The following is a 25,627-nucleotide window of genomic DNA, read 5'->3' as shown; positions in this document are numbered from 1 at the left end:
TTTTATATCTTTAAAATATTCTTATAAAGTGATGATCTGTTTCACTGTATTGGTTAATATGTCATTTGGTTGTAGATTTTTACAAAGTGCTGCTCTAATCCCTGGGTTGTCTTTCTGTTCCCACCTCTTTAAATTTTTCTTCAAAATATTTGTTTAATTTGGAGAAACAGCGTGTAAACAGGCTCTCGGCCCACCAAGTCCACGCCAACCAGCGATTCCCGTATAGTAACATACAGTACACTATCCAACGCACACTAGGGACAATTTACAATGACACCAAGCCAATTAACCTACAAACCTGTACGTCTTTGGAGTGTGGGAGGAAACCGAAGAACCCAGAGAAAACCCACACGGTCATGGGGAGAACGTACAAACTCCGTATGGACAGCACCCGTAGTCGAGATAACCCGGGTCTCTGGAGCTGGAAGGCAGCAACTCTACCACTGCACCACCATGCCGCTCTTTTTAAAATGAATTTGCATTCTTGGTTTTATCTGGGGGCATTGCAAACCTTAACAGTCTGTTACATGAAGAAACGTAATTCTAAACTCTTTAGGTGAACATTTAAATTTGGTTTCTTTAATTATTGTCCCATTGATTAATGGGAATGAGTTGCCCTTGAAATTTGCCATTAAGATATGAGTTCTCCCAAAGTGGGTGGAAGTGCTAGCTTTCAAGTATAGTTGAGTGATGGCAATGGAACTGATACAAATCACAGAGAGCTGTATGAACAGGGTAAACTGCCAGAATATGATATGAAATGTAGTTTTAAATGGTGAATTAATGCTCAAACAGGAGCAGTAATGCAACATAATGGAGGAAAAGACAAAAGAATGGAAAATGTGACATGTGGATGTGCAGTGACAAACAACAAATTATAGAGGTAGGAAAGAACTGCAGATGCTGGTTTAAATCGAAGGTAGACACAAAATGCTGGAGTAACTCAGCGGGTCAGGCAGCATCTCTGGAGAGAAGGTATGGGTGACGTTTTGGGTTGAGACCTTATGAAGAAGGGTCTTGACCTGAAACGTCACCCATACCTTCTTTCCAGAGATGCTGCCTGTCCTGCTGAGTTACTCCAGCATTTTGTGTCTACCTTCAAATTATAGAGATACATGAGCACTGATAACAGGTTATTGGGGTACAAAGGGAAACAAAACATATGTTTGAAACCTGATTTTTCTTTTCTATAACAGAAATGTTATAAGAATACTTGAGTTTTTAAATGTTCAATTGTGGAAGTTTAAAATGATCACATGATGCAATTTTAATTATCTTTACAAATGACCCATCCACGGATACCAGTGGAACCAATCTTAAATTTCAGGGAATAAGTTTCTCAATTAATCTAAATTCTTATAAGTTTGCTTTCAAAAGAACCATTCCATTAAATGAAAAATTCTACTGATTCTAGAAGTAAACAATAGATACTGGATACAGGCCAAGTAGCATCTCAATGGTTCAATTTTACTTTATTGTCACATGTACTGACGTGCAGTGAAATTATTTTTTTGCAGTTTGATAAAAATCATAGGACGCATGAGCAAAATCATACTTGAGTACAATAGAGTAACAATCATAGGTTACACAGAGGTAGTAACGAGCAGCCATGTTTCTGGTGCCATCTTGTACCTTTCGATTTCAGAGTTGTTAAAAATATTAGTGTCTTGACTTTGCTTTAAAAGCCTGTTGTTTGGTGGCGGCACTGGGTTGGAGTTGCAGGGGTGGGTCGCGCCAGGTGATGTCATTGTCCTGCAGGGTTGCTGGGCCGCTGCAGATCATGTCCAATCTTATACCCAGGCTGCGTTAGGTCCTGCAGCGGTCCACTCCATTGACAGCTTGATCCGGTCACATCCACCTGCAAACAGCGAATGAATCTGAGGGTGGGGAGGGGAAGTAAATGTTTTAGGATGGCGAGTTTTAATAAGATTTGGAGTACCCGGTGAAAGCAATTGCTTTTGAGTGCCAAGAAGGGATGTCTGAGGGTGAAGCCCAAGAGAATCCAGATGCCTTATGTGTGCCATCTGAGAGGGTGGTGAGGCTTGTTATATGAGAGGAAAATTGCTTTTAACAAATGCGGAACATATTGTTGGAAATGCCATGAGGAGAGACACTGTTGTCTCATTAGAACTAGTCCGGTCTAACATTCAATGGGTGATTATTCAAATGACATTATTCAAATTGCATCCCGCAGGTAGTCAGCTAATAGATGAAGTACTGTTCTTTTGATTGGGTTTCTGTAGTACTGGAAGATGCCGAAGCTGGAGAGATTAGAATGCATGCAGAATGAGAATTAAAGGCCTTGTTTATTGTAACGTGAGCGGAGATGCAACAAAAAGCTTTTTTTGTTGCATGCTATACATTCAGTGGAAACTACATGATTGCAATCAAGTGTCCACAGTACAGATACGTGATAAAGGGAATGAAGTTTAGTGCAAGATTAAGTTAAATTAAAGATAGTTGAGGGTCTTCAATGGGGTAGATGGCAGGTCAGGAACACTCAAATTGATGGTAGGATGGTTTAGTTGCCTGATAGCAGCTGGGAAGAAACGTGAATCGTGAGTTATGAGTTTTCGCACATCTGTGCTTGCCAGATGGGACAGGAAAAAAAAGGAGTGTCCGGGGTGAGACTTGTACTTGATTATGCTGATGGCCTTGCTGGGGCAGCGTGAAGTGTGGATGGAGTCCATGGAAGGGAAGTTGGTTTGTTTGATGGTCTGGGCTGTATCCACAATTCTCCGATTACTTGCTGTCTTGGATGGACCTGTCCCCAAACGTGTAGACCTAATATGGGTGCTGTGCAAAACTGGTTGTTTGCAATGTGGAAAAAGAGTATATTGTGTTTGCAAATAGTGCACTAGGTTGGAATGTGTATTAGTGAATTACTGCTTCTTGAGGAGGGGACGTTTGTCCCTGGATACTGGGATTTTGCAAGTAAAACCAAATTATAGATGTTGCATTTCCTGCTCATGCATAGAGAAGTATGAAAAAAGTTAGATTGTAATGGAGATGCAAGATTGGACCAGGGTCACTTTGGTTGTGGAATCTTATTGAGTACGCTAAAAGTGATGGAGACGGTCTGAAGAAGGGTCTCGACTCGAAATGTCACCTATTTATTCGCTCCGTAGATGCTGCCTCCCGCTGAGTTTCTCCAGCATGTTTGTCTACCTAAAAGTGGTGGAGGTTGATTGATTCAATATGGTAACTGATGGGGTGGGATGTGGATAAAGGCAAGGGGAAGTTTGCTTTGTTCTAGTATTCTCGAAGAGGAAATACTGTATACTGATTGAGGTAATTCAGCTCATTATGTCCATGATGTGTCCCAAGGGCATGTTACTAGGATAAGGTCCCACGTGTGAGGCTGCTAAGGAAGATGAGAGCCCATGGTATCAAAGGGCAGATAGCAGGTTGGCTGGATGGCAGAAGGCAAAGAGTGCCAATTAAGGGGGCTTTTTCTGGTTCTCTAGGGGTCGGTGCTGGGGCTGCTACTCTTCACATTGTATATTAATGATTGGAATGAGGGGATTTAAGGCTTTGTGGTGACGTTTGTGGATCATATGTAAATGGGTGGAAGGGCAGGTAGTGCAGAGAAAGTAAGGACTGCGGGTGGGGGAGTGGGCAGAGAAGTGGCAGATGGAATATAATGTAGCAAAGTGTGAAGCATTCATTTTGGGAGGCAGAATAAAGGCCTGGACTATTTTCTAAATGGTGAGAGAATCCAGAAATTTGAGGTGCAAAGGGATTTTGGAGTACTGATGCAGGATTCCCAAAAAGTTAATCTGCAAGGTCGAATTGGTAGTAAAGAAGGCAAACGCAATTCTAGCATTTATTTCAAGAGAGTTAGAATACAAAAACAGGAATGTCATGTCGAGGTTCTATAAGACGCTGGTCTGGTTGCATTTCGAATATTGTGCTCATTTTTGGGCACCATATCTGTGGAAGGATATGCTGGCCCTGGAGAGGGTCCAGAGGTGGTGTACAAGAATAATCCCAGGAATGAATGGGTTAACTTATAAGGAGTGTTTGATGGCACTGGGCCTGTACTCGATTTAGAAGAATGAGGGGGTACCTCATTGAAACGTACCAAATAGTGAATGGCTTGGATAGAGTGGATGTGGAGAGGACGTTTCCTTTAGTGGGAGAGTCTTTGACTAGAGGTCATAGTCGTTCCTTTAAGAAAGAAATTAGGAGGAATTGCTTTAGTCAGAGGGTGGTGAATCGGTGGAATTTTTTGCCACAGCAGGCTGTGGAGATTGTCAATGGATATTTTGAAGGCAGAGATAGATATATTCTTGATTAATACGGGTGTCGGGGTTAAGGGGAGAAAGCGGGAGAATGAGGTTAGGAGGGAGAGATAGACCAGCCATGATTGAATAGCGGAGTAGACTTGATGGGCCGAATGGGCTAATACTACTCTGAATTTGCTTTACCTTATGGCCTTATGTGGGAATAAACTAGAGGCCCAAAGTGGCTGCAGAGAGAAGGTACAAACTGCATGGATAGCACTTAAGGTCAGGAACAAACCTGGGACTCTGAAATTGTGGCCATTGTAGTAACCATCTTACCATTGTGTTGCCCCAGCTGCTCATGTTGAATTTATTACAGCCTTACTTCTCCAGATACATCTTGCGTTCTTACACCCGTTTATCTCAATTACCATAAATTGAGAAGCTCAAATCCAACGATAATGAAGTTTTAAACTTTTATTAAAACATTAAATCCACTTTATAGGTTGTGGTTGAAATATGTTACTGCATGGAGAAGTTCAGGCAATTATTACACATGCATTTAAGAAGCTGGGGAAGTACGATACAAATGTGGTGGCACCGTGCGCAATTGGTAGAGCTATTGTCTCACAGCGCCAGACTTGGGTTTGATCCTGACCGTGTGAATTGTCTATGTGGATTTGCGCACACTCCTTGTGACCGCACACGTTTCCTCTCGGCGCTCTGGTTTCCGCTCACATCCCAATAACGTGAGTTTATAGGATAATTGGCCTCTATAAAATGCCCTGAGTGTGTGGTGAGTGGATGAGAAAGTGGGATAACAGAATTAGTATGAACAGGTAATCAATGGTCAGCATAGACAGTGGACCGAAGGATCTTTCTAGGCTGGATGGACCAAATTTTTAATGTGCAAGTAAGTTTAAGGGCTTGTGGAACTGGCTGGAACCAATTGGATCTAATATCACTTATTGGACGTCCAGTCCTTTTACACCTCCATCCCCCAGCAGGATGTCTCGAGAGGCTGGTCCTGGCACACCTGAAAGGCTGCCTACCTCACACACTGGACCACTATCAGTTCGCCTACCGCAAGAACAGGAGTACAGAGGATGCCATCTCAACGGCACTTCACTCCGCCCTCTCCCACCTCGACAACAGAGCCACCTGCGTGAGAATGCTGTTCATCGATTATAGCTCAGCATTTAACACCATCATCCCCTCAAAACTGATCACCAAACTCAGCGATCTGGGCATCGACCCCTCCCTCTGCAACTGGATACTGGACTTTCTAACTAACAGACCCCAGTCTGTTAGGTCAGCCAAGCACACCACTTCAACCCTTACCCTGAACACCGGCATTCCACAGGGCTGTGTGCTGAGCCCCCTCCTCTACTCCCTCTTCACCTACAACTGCACACCTGTATATGGTACTAACACCATCATCAAGTATGCAGATGATACAACGGTGATTGGCCTCATCAGCAACAATGATGAGTCGGCCTATAGGGAGGAGGCCCAGCTCCTAGCAGCATAGAGCGCTGACAACAACCTGGCCCTTAACTCCAAGAAGATCAAGGAGCTCATTGTGGATTTCAGAAGGTCTAGGGGCGGCATGCACACCCCCATCCATATTAACGGGATGGAGGTGGAATGTGTTTTCAGCTTCAGGTTTCTGGGGTCAACATCTCCGATGACCTCTCTTGGACCCACAATACCTTAACTCTGGTCAAGAAGGCTCACCAGTGTCTCTTCTTCCTGAGGAGACTAAAAAAGGTCCATCTGTCTCCTCAGATTCTGGTGAACTTCTACCGCTGCACCATCGAGAGCATCTTTACCAACTGTATCACAGTATGGTATGGCAACTGCTCTGTCTCCGACCGGAAAGCACTGCAGAGGGTGGTGAAAATTGCCCAACGCATCACCGGTTCCTCGCTCCCCTCCATTGCGTCTGTCCAAAGCAAGCGATGTCTGCTGAGGGTGTGCAGCATCGATAAGGACTGCTCTCACCCCAACCATGGACTGTTTACCCTCCTCCCATCCGGGAGGCGCTATGGGGCTCTCCGTTGCTGGACCAGCAGGTTCAGGAACAGCTTCCCTGCGGCTGCTACACTATTTAACTCTGCACCTCGGTGATTGCCAGTCACCCCCTCCCCCGGACACTCCTTCCCCCAGAAAAATTGCACTACTACAACTGTATGTACGTACATATTTATTTATTGTTCATTATTCTATGTTCGCTCTTCTGGGTGAGATGCTAACTGCATTTCATTGTCTCTGTACTGTACACTGCACAATGACAATAAAGATTGAATCTGAATCTGAATCTGAATCAAGCATTGGACAGAGACCCAATCAATGTCACTATGATAACACTCGCCTAATGGCCTTGTCCTCACCGTCAACAATTTCTCCTTTCACTCCACTCACTTTCTCCAAGTTAAAGGTGCAGCCATGGGCCCCAGCTATGCCTGCCTTTTTGTTGGTTACATTGAACAAGCCTTGTTCGAAATGTAAACTGGCACCATCCCGCAACTCCTCCTCAGCTACATCGAGAACTGCATCGGGACTGCCCCCTTTCATTACCTTTACTACTAACTTCCACCCACCCCTCAAATTCACTTGGACTATCTCTGACACTCTCCCCTTTTTTGATTCATCTGCCTCCATCACAGGGGACAGACTATCAACTGATATCTACTACAAACCTACCAGCTCCCACCTATCAAGACAAGGCTTTCCATTCTAGGACACGCGATATGTCCTTGTTCTTTGGTAAACATGGCTTCCACCCCTGCTGTTATAAATGGATCCTTTACCTGCATCTTCTCTGTATCCCTTAGTTCTGCTCTCACTCTCCCCAGGTGGAACAAGAATAGTTCCCCTGGACCTCGCCTTTCACCCTACCAGCCTCTGCATTCAGCGAATGCAGCGCAGGAGACCCGGATTCGATTCCGACTGCGGGTGCTGTCTGTACGGAGTTTTACATTCTACCCGTGACCTGCGTGGGTTTTTTCCGAGATCTTCGGTTTCCTCCCACACTCCAAAGACGTACAGGTTTGTAGGTTAATTGGCTTGGTAAATGTAAAACAATTGTCCCTAGGTGGTGTAGGATAGTGTTAATGTGTGGGGATCACTGGTTGGAGCGGACCATGTGGGCCGAACTGCCTGTTTCTCTAAACAAAACCAAAATCCCCCTCTTTCTGTCTCCTCCAATGTGATCCCACCACCAGTCCCATCGTCCCATTGCTATCCCTTTTAATCTTCCACAGAGACTGCTACCTCTGCAGCTCCTTGGTTCACTCATCCTTTCCCACCCAAACCCCCCTCAGCAGATACTTTACCTGCAAGCACAGGAGATGTGACCCTTGCCCCAGCCTTCCTCACCTCTATTCAGTGACCCAGCAGTCCTTCTAGCCGAGACATGTCCACGTGCACCTTCTTTAACCTCATCTACTGCATCTGGTGATCCCAATTTGGCCTCCTCTACGACTGCAAGACCAAGTGTAGATTTGGTAACGGTTTCACCAAGCTTTTGTGCTCGTTCCACCATGGCCGACTGGAATCCCCAATTGCTAACCATTTTAACTCCTCTTCCCATTCCCATACTGACCTTTCTCTCCTGTGCTTCCTCCAGTGTCAGAGCAAGGCCACACGCAAACTGGAGGAACAGCACCTCGTATTCCATTTGGGTAGCTTACAACCCGACAGTATGAACAGTGAATTCTCCAATTTTAGGTAGCGACAACTTCCCCCGCCTTTCTTCCCCCATCACCCCATTCCCCTGTGTCCCAACTTGACTCGCATCTATTCTCCCCTCCACCTACATCCCTCCCTTTAGTTTCACAATTCAATGCTCTTCAATCCTTTTGTCTCGCACCTTCTCCCTTTTCATCTGGTCATTCGCCAACCACCTGGCTATCAACAAAACCCCTCGCCTGTATCAACATGTTACCTGTCAGGCTTTGGCCTGCCCCCTTCTCTATCCCCCCCTACAATCAGACTGAATAAGGCTCCAGGTCCGAAATGTCATATATCCAAGTTCTCTAGAGATATTACCTGACCCCTGAACTCCAGCACGTTGTTATTTTTGTAAGCCAGCGTCTGCAGTATCTTGTTTCTACACTCTAATTTTTACTGACATGATGTACACGTGTACCTTTTTTTGCAGAGTCACATTTGGAAGGAGCTGCCAGATTGCAAGGTACCGTGTAGACAGACGCATTGCCTAGAATTGCATGAACATGTGCATAAAGACACATTTAGGTACATCATGTGCACTGGATCTGACCCGAATCATATTACACCAAGAATAATTTCTCGATGAAATCATGCGCATTTGAAAATTGGACTCGACACATTGATGTGTAATTCAAGTGCGCATCGCACATTTATCCGTTCTTAGCGTGTGTTGGAATTTAGGTGTAACTTTCAACGTTCATTGAGCGGTCGGAGCGCATTGTGTAGAGGTGAGTACAGAAAGTCCAAATTGTCTTTGATTTGGAGCACTTGTTTATTCTGGCCTGATACTGCTCTGAGGAAGACAATTGTCACCAAGATTCCCACACATTTGGTTGTTTGGAAAAATCATATTTACGATCGACGCTCCTTCCAATGACCAGAGCAACCACATCTGCCAACTCTTCCCGCAGCTCCACGCAGATCTTATTTGAGCAGGCGCTTCTGTCTATAAAGCGCCGCGCTGTCATTTATGTTGGTTCACTTCAGTCCTCCTTCAACTTTGAAACATTTCTTTGAGGCCTTTGAGCTAATATTATTGGCAGCGTGTATTTAGCATTTATACAGAGATTAAAATCTAATTTCTAGATGGCGGTGAGTTGTAGAATTTTTAAGATTGCGGTGTATAACAAAACACCCCAAATCATGTAATTGATAGATTGTTTATGAAGATACTTTTGCATATCGAACGCGCTTAATAGAAATAGTTTGTAGACAAAAATGCTGGAGAAACTCAGCAGGTGCAGCAGCATCTATGGAGCGAAGGAATAGTTGGCCGCTTCACAAAACTATTTCCGACACAGGTTATCCGAGATTATATATCGATTATATGGTATGTATCGGGAGGTTGTTAATGTGGCTGTTATTATATTCTAATATATAATCATTATAGGAATTAGCAAGTGTAGTAGGTGAGCCGTGAAATTTATGTCAGTAGATACAGGGCCGTAGCAAGTTTTAGCTATTTAAAAAAAATATGTTGAATTATTAATTTGGATCATATTTGAGGTTTCTCGTTTTGTAGCTGCGACCTACACCTCCCGAGTAGTTCGTGATCCCGGGAATATAAACTAGTCCTGACTTTGTGAAGGATTATTCATCAATGTTTGTACGGAAACAAGGAGGGGGAGAGGTTCTGTACAACACAAGAAGCGTCTGTCGATTAGCAATTTAAAATATAACCAACGTGCGAAATCCACAACCAATCTGACAACAGGAATGTGGATCCCAATCCGCTGACGTTTTGCATACATTAACCGATGTTATCTCTAATTTTCCGCAGTTGTATTTCTGGGTTCTCTCGTTCAGTCTTTGTTTATATAACCTGCGGTGATTTGAGAGGAAAACATCGAAAACAGTGGTTGGCCGCGCTATTGAGCGCTCTCTCTCTCTCTAAACGGATAAAACGTAGAAACAAACCCCAAGGACGGACCTCCATTAGATCATTTAAACTTTCGATGCAACCTTTATAGATATGGACTTTTAATTTTACCATTTTTAATATCCATACGAGGCACTGGCAATGTCATAAATGATTGTTACAGTAGAAGATCTGAAGTGTAAAACGTGAAACAAGCGCAGTATTGTCCCTCCTGTCGTTACAGACACCGCACGGCACGACTTCAGTTTAAAGCGGAAGAAAACAGTAACATGTTAAGGTTTAATATATAGGCTTTAGAGTCTTCCTGGCACTGTAGCGTCTTTGGTGAAGCTGGCGCACTTGAGAAGTTTGTTCTAATGAGATTGCTTTGCGTCCTTACAAAGGCGTCCTACATCTAGACGGGTCCTAAATACGCCAGCGCCAAACCGAGACATATCGGACACAACCAGGTAGGTTTCTGTTTTAATCTGTGACTTCATGTGCTAAGACTGGTTGTGTCGATTTACCACAAGTGGATCATTTTTCAGAGTGGTGAATCTCTGGAACTCTCTGCCACAGAGGGTAGTTGAGGCCAGTTCATTGGCTATATTTAAGAGGGAGTTAGATGTGGCCCTTGTGGCTAAGGGGATCAGGGGGTATGGAGAGAAGGCAGGTACGGGATACTGAGTTGGATGATCAGCCATGATCATATTGAATGGCGGTGCACGCTCGAAGGGCCGAATGGCCTACTCCTGCACCTAATTTCTATGTTTCTATGTTTAAGCGGTCGCGTCTCTGAGACAGAAGACCGTGCTGTTTCTGGGGATGCAGCCACCTAAGCCGAAATTGATGTATTGTGCACAAGACTATTCCAATCACACATTGTGAGTTATAACTTTGTTTTCATCGACAATGTGGGTCATTTGGTCGTTATTTGACATTAACTATAACACCATGTGGAGATTAGCTGGCGAGCGCATTATAATGTAAAATTAATGTGGTGCGTGCTCTAAGTCATTCATTTTCAAAAGTCCAAGCCACAGACTGGCACTCCAGAGGTAGAATTGTGGAAGCTCTGCATTATTTGAGGTATCGTCATTTGGAAACAACTTTCAAAAAAAGGCCTCGTCAATTGGCTCAGAAAGACTTGAGTTATTCAAATCATTGTATTGAGCTTGTCGTGCACGCATCAGACGCTGCGTTTCTTACAATACCTTCTGCAGTTCAAAATAATTTCATTCACTGTCGAGCAGCTACGGTATCCAATGGATTGCAAGGGCGCTGCACACTTGCAAGTGTCCCTGGCTGGGTTGTTTGACCTTACCCCCCACCCATATAAACGCCAACCCGTTATGGATGCATCGCAACTTCTTCCTTGTTGCTGGGTCAACATCTTTATCGCTCCATAACAAAAAAAAAACCCAATTGAGCCACTAGGTCAAAGTAATGCATCTGGTCAGAGATGTTGATAGAAATCTCCCAACAGGCCTGGATCATCTTAAGGGGTAGAATGTCAAAATATTCGCACCTTCGCTGCAGACACGATTTTAATTTTAAATTAAAAAGGCTGAAGTGGCCAAATAACTCCTGCGTCAGGTGTTGACCAATGAGGACATTTGAGATAGCGGGACCAGTCATGTTGACTAGACATTGCTTCCACTCACGTACTTCGCCAATCTCTATACGAGTCGGGAAGTCATGATGCAGCTTTATGAACTTTGGTTAGGCTGCATTTGGGATATTGTCTGCAATTCGCTTCGCCCACTTCATAAAGGATGTGGAGGCTTTAGAGAGGGTGCAGAAGAATGTTACCTGGATTAAAGGGTATTAGCTATAACCAGTGGTTGAACCGATTTGGAATGTTGAAGGGAGACTGTTACAAGTTTATAAAATTATGAGAGTCACAGATAAGGCAGACAGTCACAACCTTTTTTTCCAGGATGGAAATGTCAAAGACTAGAGGGCATTAGCTTCATTTGGTATCATGTTCGGCAAGGACATTGGGGCCGAAGGGCCTGTTCCTGGACTGAACTGGTCTATGTTCTCATGGTAAATGGTTATAAACTAATTCGTTGAGACACCAAAAGAGTGTTTGAGCTCTGAGCTCTTTTAAATATTGAAAACTGATAGCCGCTCAATCACCTATTAAATTGCAACCGAGGCAGAGGGCAGGTTGCACCCTACACACAGGCTGTTGGTGTTAGAGGAAGGCGAGAACTCTGTGTAATTTACAGGGACAATGGCACTCGAGTGTTGCCAGCTGTACGTCCCGCTCCAAGACTGTAAAGTAAGTGCAATGAAAAATAAAACCAGAGCTATATTCAGAAAATAAGATCTGATTTATATTCATAACCTTTCTTCAGTAAGAGTAAGAGTAAAATAGTAAAATCTGCAGGTGTGCTGGTTTAAACAGAAGATGACCACACAATGCTGGAATACCTCAGCATTTTTGGAGAAAAGGAATAGATGACGTTTCGGGACGAGACTGAAGAAGGGTCTCGACCTGAAACGTCACCTATTCATTTTCTCCAGAGACGCTGCTTGACCCGCAGAGTTACTCCAGCTTTTTGTGCATAACAACAAGAGGGGTTAGACATACTTTAGATGGGGATGTGATGTTCCACAAGTGCGTTCCATCTTTTGACTATCATTCGTGTCACAGTGACTAATTTAGGTTAACCAATTGCAAACAAAAAATATACTTCGAACACAAAAATATGTCACATTTTCCACTTCCCCAGACAAAGTTAATTAGCCACGAAACTATTAGTGATTAAGATTTGTATTGCGAGCAGCGGTGATACAACAGAGAAACGTGCTGAAATACTCAGCTGGACATAATGGGTGACGTTTCGGGTCGAGACCCGTCTTCAGACAGGGGAGAGGGAGACGCAGATATATAGTAAGGTGTGAAAACGAGGCATCAAAGAGGACGAGGTTCAAGTAAAATGTAGAATAGATCAATTGTTAGCCAGGAGAAGCTGACAACTAGGCATACAATGATAGAAGGTAATCTAGGGACAACCAGACTGGTCGCCATTCCTCCCAGACCAGGGGAGGAATGGAGAGAGAGGGAATGCAAGGTGATGCAGTTATATTTTCGTAAATTGTAAATATCCTAAATTGTAAATATATTGGGACGCTTCCATTTGTGCGTTCCAATATATTTTAACACACCACAAAAACAACATTTTGACCAGTTTTTAAACGTTTGGATTTGGTTTAAAACTGCCAGTTGTGTCCTTCGTAGGCACAAAAGCTGGAGTAACTCAGCGGGACAGGCAGTATCTCTGGAGAGAAGGAATGGTGACGTTACGGGTCGAGACTCTTCGTTGTATCCTTCATGTCAAACAAAGATGTGCAGTTACTGGTTTATACCAAAAATAGACACAACCCAAAACATCACCAATCCATTTTTTCTCCAGAGATGCTGCCTGACCCGTTGAGTTACTCCAGCACTTCGTGTCGATCATCAGTTGCATCCTTCATACTCGTTCTCATCCAATGTGCAAATGGCAACAATGGCAACACTTGCCCAATACAGTATATCTCGAGAGGCCCTGAATGTCAGGCAATAACATTGGCAGAGAGGTGTTTAGAATCGGGCTAATCACGAATAGTATTATTGAACAATCAGTGACGGAAAGGAAACGTATGACAAAATAATAATTTGAATGGAAAAGGTCTTTTTTTGACAAAGAAAGTGACGAAAGTTCAACCTTCAGTTAAAGGTGAGATTGTTCGTTCTGACAAAGCCTCGCTCAGCCTCGTGAAGGACAGGTAAAATGATCCAAAAGTTGTCTCTAACTGGATGGAAATTCTCGACAACTTACAGCAAACACGATTATTAAATGCAAACAATTCTGTCAAACAAGATGTTGGGATGTGCGATGACCCAATTTAATTTACATCAGAAGATAAACGTTTCGGATCGAGACCCTTCTTCAGAACATTCTTCCACGGTTGAACCTCGTTTAATCTAAACTCCGTTTTGCAGGAGGTCTGGTTAATGTTTGCCATTCTATCTACTTTGATGGGATATTGAAAGGCGGGTTTCAAATGCCAGAGTTTTTAATTTGCTTGCTCCAATGTTGTCTAGTTTGTTACTTTAGTCCATTTGAAAGTTATTCGCACAATAAATAAAAACATATTTATTCCCAGATCTGATAGTAACTACATTTTTAAAAGAGAAACCCGATTCGGAACTAACGCAAGTACATTGCGCACGTAAAATGCGTTTAACCGAAGACTGGGTTGAAACAAAGCTTTTATTCAAAACGGGAAATTGGTCTTGCGATAATGCGAAATAATGTACATTTTTAAGTAAATGAAGGAAGACAATCCTTCAGGAACAAGTCCAGAATTAATTTATGTTCCTTTCAAATTCTAAACAAAATATCAGGAACGGCCCAAAGCACAACGATGGAGCTAGGACTTGGAAAAATTGCAATTTTGTGGTCAACCAAAGAATGATGTTAAGGGGACAGGCAGCAACCCTGGAGAAAAGGAATAGGTGACATTTCGGGACGAGACCCGTCTTCAGACTGAGAGTCTATCTTCGCTTTAAACCAACATCTGCAGTTCCTTCATACACAAGTCATCGGCCAGGTCGGCATGGCACTCCAATGGTCTTCACATCTGATTGAGTAGAGTCCATGTGTTTTCCTAGTTAACACCCAAGGATAACTCAGCGTGTTGGCTCGTTCTGGATAGGTCGTTTGAGGTACCAGTACTCGCCATCAACTTCTGAATCGGGAGCCTTTAGCAAAACACCCGAAACTAGAGGTCCGCCGCGGCGGGAGTCCTGTAAAGTCATAGGCATCATTATTTTGAATGTGCCATCACCATGACTCAATTCGTGCCGCCTATTTGTGTCGTGCCGCCTAAAACTGTGAATCTTCTTAATATTTTTAATGCGAAGGATTCAGCCTCCCCTAATCAAAAGTTATTCCTCGATGCAATGCTCCATTTAAGTTGCCTCAAATAACAACTTACTTGGCCTATGCAAATATGAATGACCAAAATATAATTCAGTTATTTCTAGTGAAATAAATGTTGTTAGATATGGTTGGGATAACAGGCAGAGAAGATCTTTGAGTTTGAAGAAGTTTCTAAGTGTCATCCGGGAGGGTAACCCAGTTGTAGTCTATTTGGACTTTAGTGAGTCCTTTGGCAAGATCCTACATGGGTAACAGCTACTGAAGGTAAAATCCCTCAGACCCAAGGGAATTTGCAAATTTAATCCAAAATTGGTTGGGTGAAAGGAGCCAGAGGATGATGGTCAGGAGTTGTTGTGATTGAAAGTCCATGAGGTGCACCACAAGAGGTTCCTCCCAGGGGGTAAGCAAACCAGCTAAGTTGGGATTTGGGAACCTGTCTTTAACCTGTGGCATTGAATGCAAGAACAGGGATAATTTGGTACAAACCTTTTAAAACATAGTTTTGACCACATTTGGAGTATCATATTGCAAATAGTTCAATTTGCCGCAACATAGGAAGGACGTGGTTGAACTGCAGAGGGTGCGGTTGGCCTTTACCAGAATGTAGTCTGAGATAGAAGGTTTCAGCTATGAGGAAAGATTGGATAGGGTGGGCGTGTTTTCCTTGGAGTGTGGAAGGTTGATTGAACTATCTAAAACTATGAGGGGTTTAGATAGCTTAGATGGTGTGAAACTGTTGGCAGAGTTGTGTGTAACGAGAAGGCATAGGTTTCATGTAAGGGAAAGGAGATTTAGAGATGACTCAAGAAGAATCTTTTACATCCTGAGGGTCATTGGTTCAGAACAGAACCTTAAGCCTATGGTGAACATGATGCCTACTTAACTAATCCCTTCATCCTGAACAAGCTCCATATCCCTCACTTCCCCTATATATTCACATGCTTAACTAAAAGCTGCATAAGCACTAGCATATCTTCTTCCACCATGACTTCTGGTTGAAATATAGAACATGCTGTATAAAATCAGGTGTGTGCATTAACTGCTGCAGGATTTTAAAAGTATTTGGATGAGCACTTGGAACACCTGGTAGTGAAGGCTATGGGCCAAGTGTTGGAAATAGTGAGAAGCATGATAGACACTTGATGGGGTACTGATTGGGGATGATCAGCCATGATCATATTGAATGGTGGTGCTGGCTCAAAGGGCCGAATTGCCTACTCCTGCACCTATTATCTATTTGTCTATTGACGGCTGGCATGGACATGCCAGGCCAAATAACCTGTTTTGTATTGTATGACACTATGAGTGCATTTCAAAAAACTGTGAATCTTCTTAATATTTTTAATTTAGTTATAATGTCAATTAAGCCATATGCTTATTTTGATTAGCAATTTCATTAACCTGTCAGGCCATTCCTAAGGATCTATCTACACACATTCTCAAATTGGTTTTGGTATTCTTAATTATCGTCGCATATACTGAGAAACAATTCTGTTTACATGCTATCCAATTAATTCAGATAATACTATGACGGAACCAATCACGCCATACACACGTACAACTGGTAGAGCAAGGAGAAAAATATCAGAATGCAGAATATAGTTTACAGCTTTGTAACATTACACTTGCAGGGACAAAAATCCAATGTCTGCAACAAGATAGGTTGAGAAATTGAGACGACACCATCGCTAATGGGATGACTGTCCAGGAGCCTGATAACGGAATTTATATTACAGTATATTAAAAATTTGGGATGCAATGTAGAAGTCCTTGTTTCTGTTAAACTTTGGCCACCAATGGACATGTACAGGGCTCTGAGAAAGTTCAATAGGGTGACTCGTCATATACAGTGATAGAGCAGTGAGATTATGTTCCACATTTATCTGTAACTCAACAAAAGCAAACGATTCAATGTGTTATTCAAGCATATGATGCTGCAGAATTTATGTTGGGCGCCTTCGGCAATTTTCTTTTGCAAACTAAGGTGGAAACACGTTCGAGCTCTGTGCTCTCTGATCAGACAAGGCGCGGAGAACCCACGCTGTCAGCTCAGAACTGCTACAGTACCCACAGGTTTCCGACATAAGATCTGCTCTATCTAGGTAACTTCCATTGAAAACGTAAAAGGGCTTGAGGATTTTTGAATTCACCATCTCGATGTAAGAATAGAGATGGATTAATCTCAACTGCGAGTTCTCAATAGACCATTTCGCGCATTACTTTGGTTTGCACCTGCGATGGACAAGCAAGGGTTGTTTTATATAGCTTGCGTAATTTAGTGAACCAAAGGAATTGAGTAGAGTTACAGTGTATCCACGAGGTCACTCCTTCATCTGCCTCCGATAACAAACCCACTTTGTTCCATTCTAGCACACATTGCAAATGAACGCCCAGGCACAGCCAAACGTCGCCACAAGGAGTTGAGCATTTAATTGTAACCGATACTTCGCCTTCTTTCTTTCTTTGTAAACAAGGAACATGTAAAAATTGGTAAACCAATTGGTCTAAAATGACATTGAAATCCCGTTGATTGGAATTAATCTTTCCTTTTCTCGTTCACAGCAGAAATCTATTGAAATGAACATAGCTCGGAAACTTAAATTCATGGTACCGTGGAGTGTGTTCGTCTTTTATTCACTTCTTCAATTATTTCAAGGTAAGTGCGTACGCTGCAGTATCTTTTAAAACTAGATATGTTTTCTGGAACCATTTGCTTTAGCAGTAAAATGCGTGCGAGCCAGCATTGTGGACATATAGAGTGTAAAGGGAACGGATTTAATGATTGGAAAGCTAAGTTCAGACTTAGTCACGCATGCTTTATTTTCCTTGTTGCCTGCTTTCATTAAATGCTAACCACAAAGTACTTGATTTAATTTGAACTGTGAATGCGAAACGCAATGTGAATGAAATTCTGGAAATATTTTCAAGGATGTCTCAGTCAGTATAGTGGCGCAAAGGAAAATAATGTCCAGTGAAACAAATACGCCTCGTTCCAATATATCTCCGAAAACTTTGTTCCATTCTAGACATGATACCAATAATTGCTGGTGGATTTGCAATGCACGGTCTCCTTCATAAATCTGCAATGTTCTGGCTATATTCAAAGAATACAACTCTTAAGCCTTTGTGAAAATCTTATGCTTAAGACCTTGTAATTTAACAGGGAATCAACCTGTTTTAGCTTAACCTGATTTAGTTTACACGGTCAGAAGGGACTTAACCAAATATTTCATATCGTTTTAACAGGATCTCATTGTGAAACCACGGGCCCTGGGCAAAACCAATCAAAAAGGCAAGTCACAAAGCTGTTGACTTTAATTTTAAGAGAAGCTGCAGTAGAATTAAATAGCGGAATGTGATAGTGTTTAATTCTAACACTCCAAGCCAAGTGTCGTGTATTTTTGAAGAAGAATTCGAGGTATTGAATGCTATTTTTTCCCCCCACAGGAGCAGATTTGATGCAGTTCTCCAGAAACGGAATCTCCTAGCGGTAGAGGTATGCTAAAGTGTAATAGAAAGTGAACTCTAAAACTATTCTGTCGCCACAAAGAACTCTTTGTGTTGCTTGCAGCAATAAAAGCTTTAAAAGATGAAGTTTCAGTACCTCTGCTCAATGCAGGGATTTTTAATAACAGTCAGTTGCTAATTTTCTGTTATTTGGAAATGCCATCTGAAATCAAATATCTTTTCCTATGATGAAATGCCACCATTCAAATTAATTTATAAACTGGTATATGTTGCAATTGATTCAGGCTGTTTCACAATTGTAAGAATAGACTTAAAATTCTGGATGAAGCAAGGTGCATGAGGTAAGTTTAATTTTTTTTAAGTTAAAGTAAAAAATATAAAATAAAATTGAAATTGCGGTTATTGTAATCGTTCTTTGTACTTGATGTTTTATTAGTTTGAATAATTGTTGGAATGATTGTTGGTTCTGGGAGATTACTTGAAATTGGAGAATTCAATGGTCATACCATTGGGTTCCAAGCGGAATCTGAGATGCTGTTCACCCACTGTGTGTGGCTTCACTCTGGCAATGGTGGAGGTCCAGGACTAGAAAGGTTAGTATGGGAAGGGAAGTTAAAATGGGTAACAACCAGGAGATCCAGTACGCCTTGGAGGACCAAATACATGTGTTTGGCGAAACAGTTGCCAAATCTACCCTTGGTCTGCCCAATGTACAGGAGGCCACATCAGGAACATCGGTTACAGTAGATGAGGTTAAAGGAGGTGCACATGAACCTCTTACAAAACCCTCTCCTTCTCCACTACTCCCCCCGTTTTCGTTGCCCCTTTTCACATTTGAGGCATAAGGTCCCAACGTTTATATGGATTATATTAAAACTGTATGAAGGATGTCAGAAATAAAACAAAATTCTGTGACTACCACACAGTTTGAATAAGAAAACAAAAGGTTAATGATATGCGATTCAAAGTTGGTTCTTACAGTCATTTGTACTTGAATTTATTATCTTAATTCTTTCTTGTTCTAATCTACTACATACCTGCCTTATATTTTCATTTGTTGTTTTGGTTTTCCTGCAACATCAGTTTAATTATTTGAATAGTATTAGATTTGGCCATCAAAGTGACTTTTTCCTAAGATGCTACTGCGGATTGACTTATGAAGCCCCCCAGCGTATGTGGCTATACCACTTAAGAGGTTTTATTGCAAACCAAATCCACCTTCTTTAATCAAAAGCTTTTACTTTAACTTGAATATTGTGCCAATTTGAAACAACCATTTATATTTTTTAAATGCTGAACAATGTTGGATTAAAATTTGTAACTGCTAAAAGTCAAACATTTTGCAAACCAATTTAAACACATGGAAATATGGACGTTTCATTGTACCCCTGTCCCACTTAGGAAACCTGAACGGAAACCTCTGGAGACTTTGCGCCCCACCCAAGGTTCCTGTGCGGTTCCTGGAGGTTTCAGGTAGTGGAAGCAGGTAGGGAGACTGACAAAAACCTCCAGGAACCGCACCAAAACCTTGGGTGGGGCGCAAAGTCTCCAAAGGTTTCCGTTCAGGTTTCCTAAGTAGGACAGGGGCATTAGGAGTTGAACCAGGCTACATTGTAAGATGAAAATCATCGCTCCAGACATTACACAGTCGCAATGCTCTGATTGACCATAGTTTTTATATTCTTTACAGGATCATAGTGCATCTATTGTGCAACAGGCAAGTTTAACCTACAATTCTACATACTCTGAAGGTATGACAGAAAGCAATCATTATTTTCATGTTGTTTTTGAGCTATTGGCATGCTGATATATGAATTTCATCAAGCATTGTTCTGTTTATGTAGTAAAACTAAAGAGAGTTATGTGATTAAATGTGCATGCGAAAATTTGAATTCAGTTCTAGATTTACCACTGTTTTGATGAACATATTAACTAGGAACAGGAGTACGATACTCGACTGCTCAAATCTGCTTTGTCACTGGAATGTATCAAGTCTGTGTATTTTGAAAGACACTCTAAAATGTCCGCCTGTGCATCTTGATCGAATGATCCATTAACTTAAACCGCCAGGTCACTTTAGCTAACTCTATTTCAATGCTCCTGATAAGAACCCTTCTTTCGAAGTAAAGTACTTATCTTGAAACAGTTCTTTGCTACCTCACACTGAATGCAAAATTCATCCATACTAGTATTGTTGTTACCTGAGATACTTCTTGATGAGGTTATTAATTAATCCTTAGCCCATTACACAATAGTTCATTTTGGCCTACTCCCTAGCTGACTCTAAGAAAACATCCTACCAACATTAACTCCTCATCTAGACAGCATCTGATTTTTCTTGTCTCTATAAAGATTAAAATCTTAAAAGGCTTTTGCAACACCTTTTGACAAGCTCCTCCCATTTCTTCCATCTGCCCATGTCCTACATGTGGTTATTTTAATCCTGAATCATTCCTACAAGTGAATTGTCCTTATTATTTCTCATCCACACAAACCACTTCTTGACCCTGGTTTCTTCAATTTGGGTAACCTTTCTCAACTGCACAAACACCATAATTAATCAGCAAAACCATTCATCCACCTTTACCTAACTTCCTGTCCTTAAATGCCGTACACTCTTCTTCTATTCAGGTCCATATCTCCATCCCCCTGTAGTATTGTATCTGTAAATCTACCATATTAAACTAATTTCTATTTGCAGTTCATCTGTTTTGTTTTGAATTCTGTGCCCTTTGATATAGAGCCTTTAGATATAACATCTTATATCCTGATTTATTCTTAAACTTGTACTCTCTATCTCTTCTGAGAGTCACATAGTCATAAAGTGAAGCAGCGTAGAAATAGATCCTTCAACCCAACTCATTCATACCCACTATGTTGCTTAAGCAAGTTAATCCTCTTGCTCATCTCCATCCAAGCCTTTCCCAGCCATGTATGTGTTCAAATGTTTTTTAAGTGTCACTATTGTAGCCACATGTACCAATGTATTCTTGCTTGTTTCTCCTCCCCCCCCCTCCCTGCCACCTGAATGCTTCCTTCATGGCATCAGTCAGCACTTTGCATCTCTCATTCTTATCTAAACAGACTGAGGGAACTTCAAAAACTTAAGAGAGTTACGAGGAAGACCTGACAACATTTTAACTTCCGTTTGCAAATCAAAAAATTCGAGATGCTTAAAATCTGAAATAAAAATGGAAAATGCTGGAAATACTCTGAAGATCAGGCAGAATCTGTGGGCAGAGAGACACATTTTTCATTTCACTGCACATCTTGTATGCGTATGTGACAAATAAACGACATGACTTGACAGTCAATGTGCAAAGAAAAGTGAGAGAAAACATTACTTTTGCATTGTGGAGAGGGTGGAAAGGGCAAAGGGAACATTTCTGACATGGTTTTTTGTTTTTTTTTAAATTTCAAAATAGACTTTATTCAATTGATAAATATATACAATTCCTGAACCATTCAAACAAACAAAATTCATCTGACAATTTCGGAGACTATACAAATTTTTCCAGTACAATATTTTTACATTTGTCAAATTTCACCAAACAGTCCCCCACCCGTGCCACTCTGTGCCCCTGTCTAAGTAATAAATATATACAATGTGTTTAAAAGTGTGAAAATTCCATCTGATATTTTCGTCGGCTATAGAGATTGTTCAATACCGTTTATAAGTCTTTTAAGTTCCACAAAAACATTTCTGACATGGTTAACACTGCTTAGCTAACAGTTACATTTCACATGTTGTCAAGCTCAAATGACTTGTTCTGTCAGAGAAACAAACCTCCGATCATTACCCCTCCGAGTTAGACTGGAATGGATAGGCACGTACTTTCACAGCCACAAACAGCAACTTGGCATTTCTGCAAAGGTGGAAATGCTTATCAGCAATAAAAACATGAGTACAACTGCTCCTCCAAAAGATTTTGGGAAAAAAAGGAGAGCTCCGGACTATATGTAGATCATCTAGCATAACACAGAATTACTGGAGTTATATGTGGACCCAATGGTTAAATTGCAGATTACATAAATTGAGTTTATATTCCATAGATTTACAAAAATGTGGTAATTACACCTAAGTTTTCAAGACAATAAAATAAATTACCTGAAACATCGTGAGAAACCATTTTGGTTGAGGAAACTAGTGCAGGAAAACCAAACCCTCACGCAAACGATGGTAGAAGTTTAAAACCACCTTTTGCAAAGTGCAGTACATGTTGATGAATTGCTAATTTTAACTCACTGATTTATAGATTAAAGTTAACCAATATAATAAAGGACATGCCAAAAGTTCTGTTTGTGAAGTTCAATCACAGATCAGCCATTGCCTCACTAAATGGTGGAAAAGACAAATGGTCAAGAATGATATTCTTTACTTTTCCTCGAAGACTGGTGTAATGTAGCTGTGGGAAGAGGAGCAATTTATTCTACATTTGATTTCCTTCTCTGTGCTTGTCCTGGACATTGATTATTTTGACGGTACATCTGCCTAGGTAGAACCAATTACATGACTCTAACATTAAATATCCTTTAATATTTGGAAGGAACTAAATGTGTCAATTAAAAGTTAGCAGTTATATTACTGATGTGCAAGTTGCATATATGAAATGAAATACAGCATCAAACAGATTATTTTTCACATTATAAATGTTTTTTCAAATGAGATGTTTTGAAGCTTCGAAACAAATATCATGACAAAGACATAGAATCATGGAAAGGAGTTGCAATGAAGGAGGTTATTCAGCCCTTCATTCTCGTGACAGCCAAAATCAACTTTAAGTTAAAGCCCTATAGTCTTCTCAGACTACGATTTATTTATTTAATTATGTGTGCATTAAATATATCAATTAAAATTCATGTGATTGTATTTATTCTCATAAATATGCAAATTCCTGGTTAAACCACTACCAAACATCTGTGGGCAATTCTGTGTATCATCGGTCAAGTTTAATGATTGGAAGGAAGAGATGGTGCTAGTCTCCTATTATGAAGGGAACTTGTAGAAATCAGGTTTATCTTCCTCAGAATTCAGAAGATTATACTGATTTTCTTTTTAGAAATATTAGAAGAAACTAATGGAGTGGACTATTTCGGTCTTCTAAGTCTCGGGGCATTATCTAACTCATAATGGCAAATTCTTCAGGAATGAAATAAAAAACAAAAAGTATAGATAACACTCAAAAAGACACAAAGTTCTGGAGTAACTCAGCAGGCCAGGCAGCATCTCTGGAGATCATGTTGCTACCTGACCCTCTGAGTTACTCCAGCACTTTGTGTCTTTTTGCATAAAGCAGCATCTGCAGTTCCTTGTCACTACCTGGTAATGCTAAAGTGGTCGAGGCTCATCTGTGAGGAAGAAACAGAGTTCATGTCTTAGTTTGACGTGGAAGATCATTGACCTGTACACTTAATTTCTCTTTATATAGATGCTATCTGATTTGCCAAACACTTTAAGCAATTTATAGAAATAATCTGGGATGTTGGTATTTATCTTGATTTTGTGTTATTTCATGGCCATTTCTGCAAAATAACCAATTTCTTTGGACTTCCAGGTGTCTGTTCACATGATTGCCTCAATGGGGGCTTTTGCAGTCGGGATGATAAATGTGACTGCAGGGAGCGCCAGGCTAACGGGAGCCGTTGTCAGACAGGTCAGTGCAGAGTACGTTCTGGAGATCTAGAAGAACTTTAAGGGACGGCATGGTGGCGCAGCGGTAGAGTTGGTGCCTTACAGCACCAGAGACCCGGGTTCGACCCTGATTACGGGTGCAGTCTGTACGGCGTTTGTACGTTCTCCCCGGGATCTGCATGGGTTTTCTCCGGGAGCTCCGGTTTCCTCCCACACTCCAAAGACGTACAGGTTTATAGGTTAATTGGCTTGGTATAATTGTAAATTATCCCTAGTGTGTCGGATAGTTTTGATGTGTTGGGATTGTTGGTTGGCGCAGACTCGGTGGGCCGAAGGGCCTGTTTCCGCGCTGTATCTCTAAACTAAACTAAACGTTTACAATTTCCTGAAGCCAAAAAAATAGACTCCTTTACCTATAATTTGTTTAAGTTTAGTAAAAATAATTTTTTTCGTCACGTCAGCCCAGTTATATTTATATCTTTGTTTTTATAACATAATGTATTTATATAATTTACTTATTGGTGGTTGTTTGTTTAATGGGTGTGTCTGAATTAATTATTTGTGCCACTTGCACTCAGGGAAACTGTTCAATCCAAGAAATAATAGGGCCAGAAATAATCATAATCAAAAATTAATCATAATCAAACATTTTATTTTTTAAATTTCTTTAGTTCCAAATCTTGGAGTGGACATAGCGGGAACATGCAAGTCATGGGGGCAATACCATTTTGAGACTTTCGATGGCCTTTACTTTTATTTTCCTGGAAAATGTTCTTATGTTCTTGCAAAAGATTGTCGGACAACGGAGCCCCAGTATATGGTGGAGGTATGAATTAATGGCGTGCACTGACCACTCATTAATCACGTCACAAAGTTGCCTTTATCTCACTGTTTTGCTTCTGTTTATTCAGGTCCACAACAATGAGGAATGCACATCTTCACCGTACTCGTGCTCGAGGACTTTAAGCTTGTTTTTTTCAAACGAAGAGGAAATAACGATTCTTGGTCATTCAGTTACAAAAGGACGAATCAGGTGCATATCTTAGCGAAAACAACAACAGAAGCACATTTCTACTATACAGTAAACCTTTGTTTTAACAAATGTCTTGGTAATGGATTTCGGTTATAGCGGACGGCTGGCAATTCCAACGCCACACGCTGGCACTGTCTCCCCACCCGCTTACAGCCCTCGCTACTGGCATCATGCCCAGCTCGCAAGGTGCACCAGTGAGACCTTCTTCACCAGCTGCTGCATAGTCAGGTTGACGCCACTGTGGTTGTGGCTCATGTTGTAGCCCTTGGCTGACAATGTTTTCTTCAGGCTGCCACCACAGACAGGATGCACTGGGTCACCATTGGGATCCCTCCCCTTTCATCATGGTCTGCCCACTTCTGGTCCTGTTGGCCGGCACGCTTTATGAAATGACCTTTGTCGACTGACTCAGTCTGAAGAAACCCCCCCCCCCCCCCCCCCTGTTTAAATTCCATTTGGAATATTTTTCCATCAGGGTCCTGACCTGAAACAATAGGAGTTGCCGACATACTCCACACTTGGAAGAGTTCTTTGCGACTGATAATTCCTTATTCAGGGAGGAGGAGGAGTGGCAGAGTGGACAAGCGACAGGAGAAGGAAGAGGAGGCAGAGGGGAGAACGTACAAACTCCATACAAGACAGCACCCATAGTCAGGATCGAACCCATATGAGGAAGGCAAACGAGACGTACCAACAATTTTGAGATTCTACATCTCAAGTTGCTTCCTCTCTTTT

General features: G+C 41.5%; 1 protein-coding gene across 3 annotated transcripts in view; it reads left to right on the top strand.

Moving 5' to 3' along the window:
- The first annotated feature begins 8,367 nt into the window (after positions 1–8,367).
- otogl (otogelin-like) overlaps positions 8,368–25,627 on the top strand; it is a 147,228-nt gene continuing 129,968 nt past the window's right edge. Inside the window, exons 1-9 of one of the 3 annotated variants that reach the window (XM_055650778.1) lie at positions 8,368–8,689; positions 10,224–10,289; positions 17,322–17,415; positions 18,006–18,051; positions 18,207–18,255; positions 19,918–19,978; positions 23,783–23,881; positions 24,531–24,685; positions 24,771–24,892. In XM_055650778.1, the coding sequence (XP_055506753.1) occupies positions 17,337–17,415; positions 18,006–18,051; positions 18,207–18,255; positions 19,918–19,978; positions 23,783–23,881; positions 24,531–24,685; positions 24,771–24,892 (611 nt within the window). In that variant the 5' untranslated portion in view covers positions 8,368–8,689; positions 10,224–10,289; positions 17,322–17,336. Of the gene's footprint in view, positions 8,690–10,223; positions 10,290–17,274; positions 17,416–18,005; positions 18,052–18,206; positions 18,256–19,917; positions 19,979–23,782; positions 23,882–24,530; positions 24,686–24,770; positions 24,893–25,627 lie in introns of those variants that run through there. The other 2 variants (XM_055650779.1, XM_055650780.1) reach the window with 2 other exon arrangements.

The sequence above is a fragment of the Leucoraja erinacea genome, chromosome 19, assembly GCF_028641065.1.
Source record: "Leucoraja erinacea ecotype New England chromosome 19, Leri_hhj_1, whole genome shotgun sequence".
Taxonomy (NCBI): domain Eukaryota; kingdom Metazoa; phylum Chordata; class Chondrichthyes; order Rajiformes; family Rajidae; genus Leucoraja; species Leucoraja erinaceus.
Note: the sequence above shows the minus strand (reverse complement) of the source record. Positions and strands in the feature narration are given on the sequence as shown.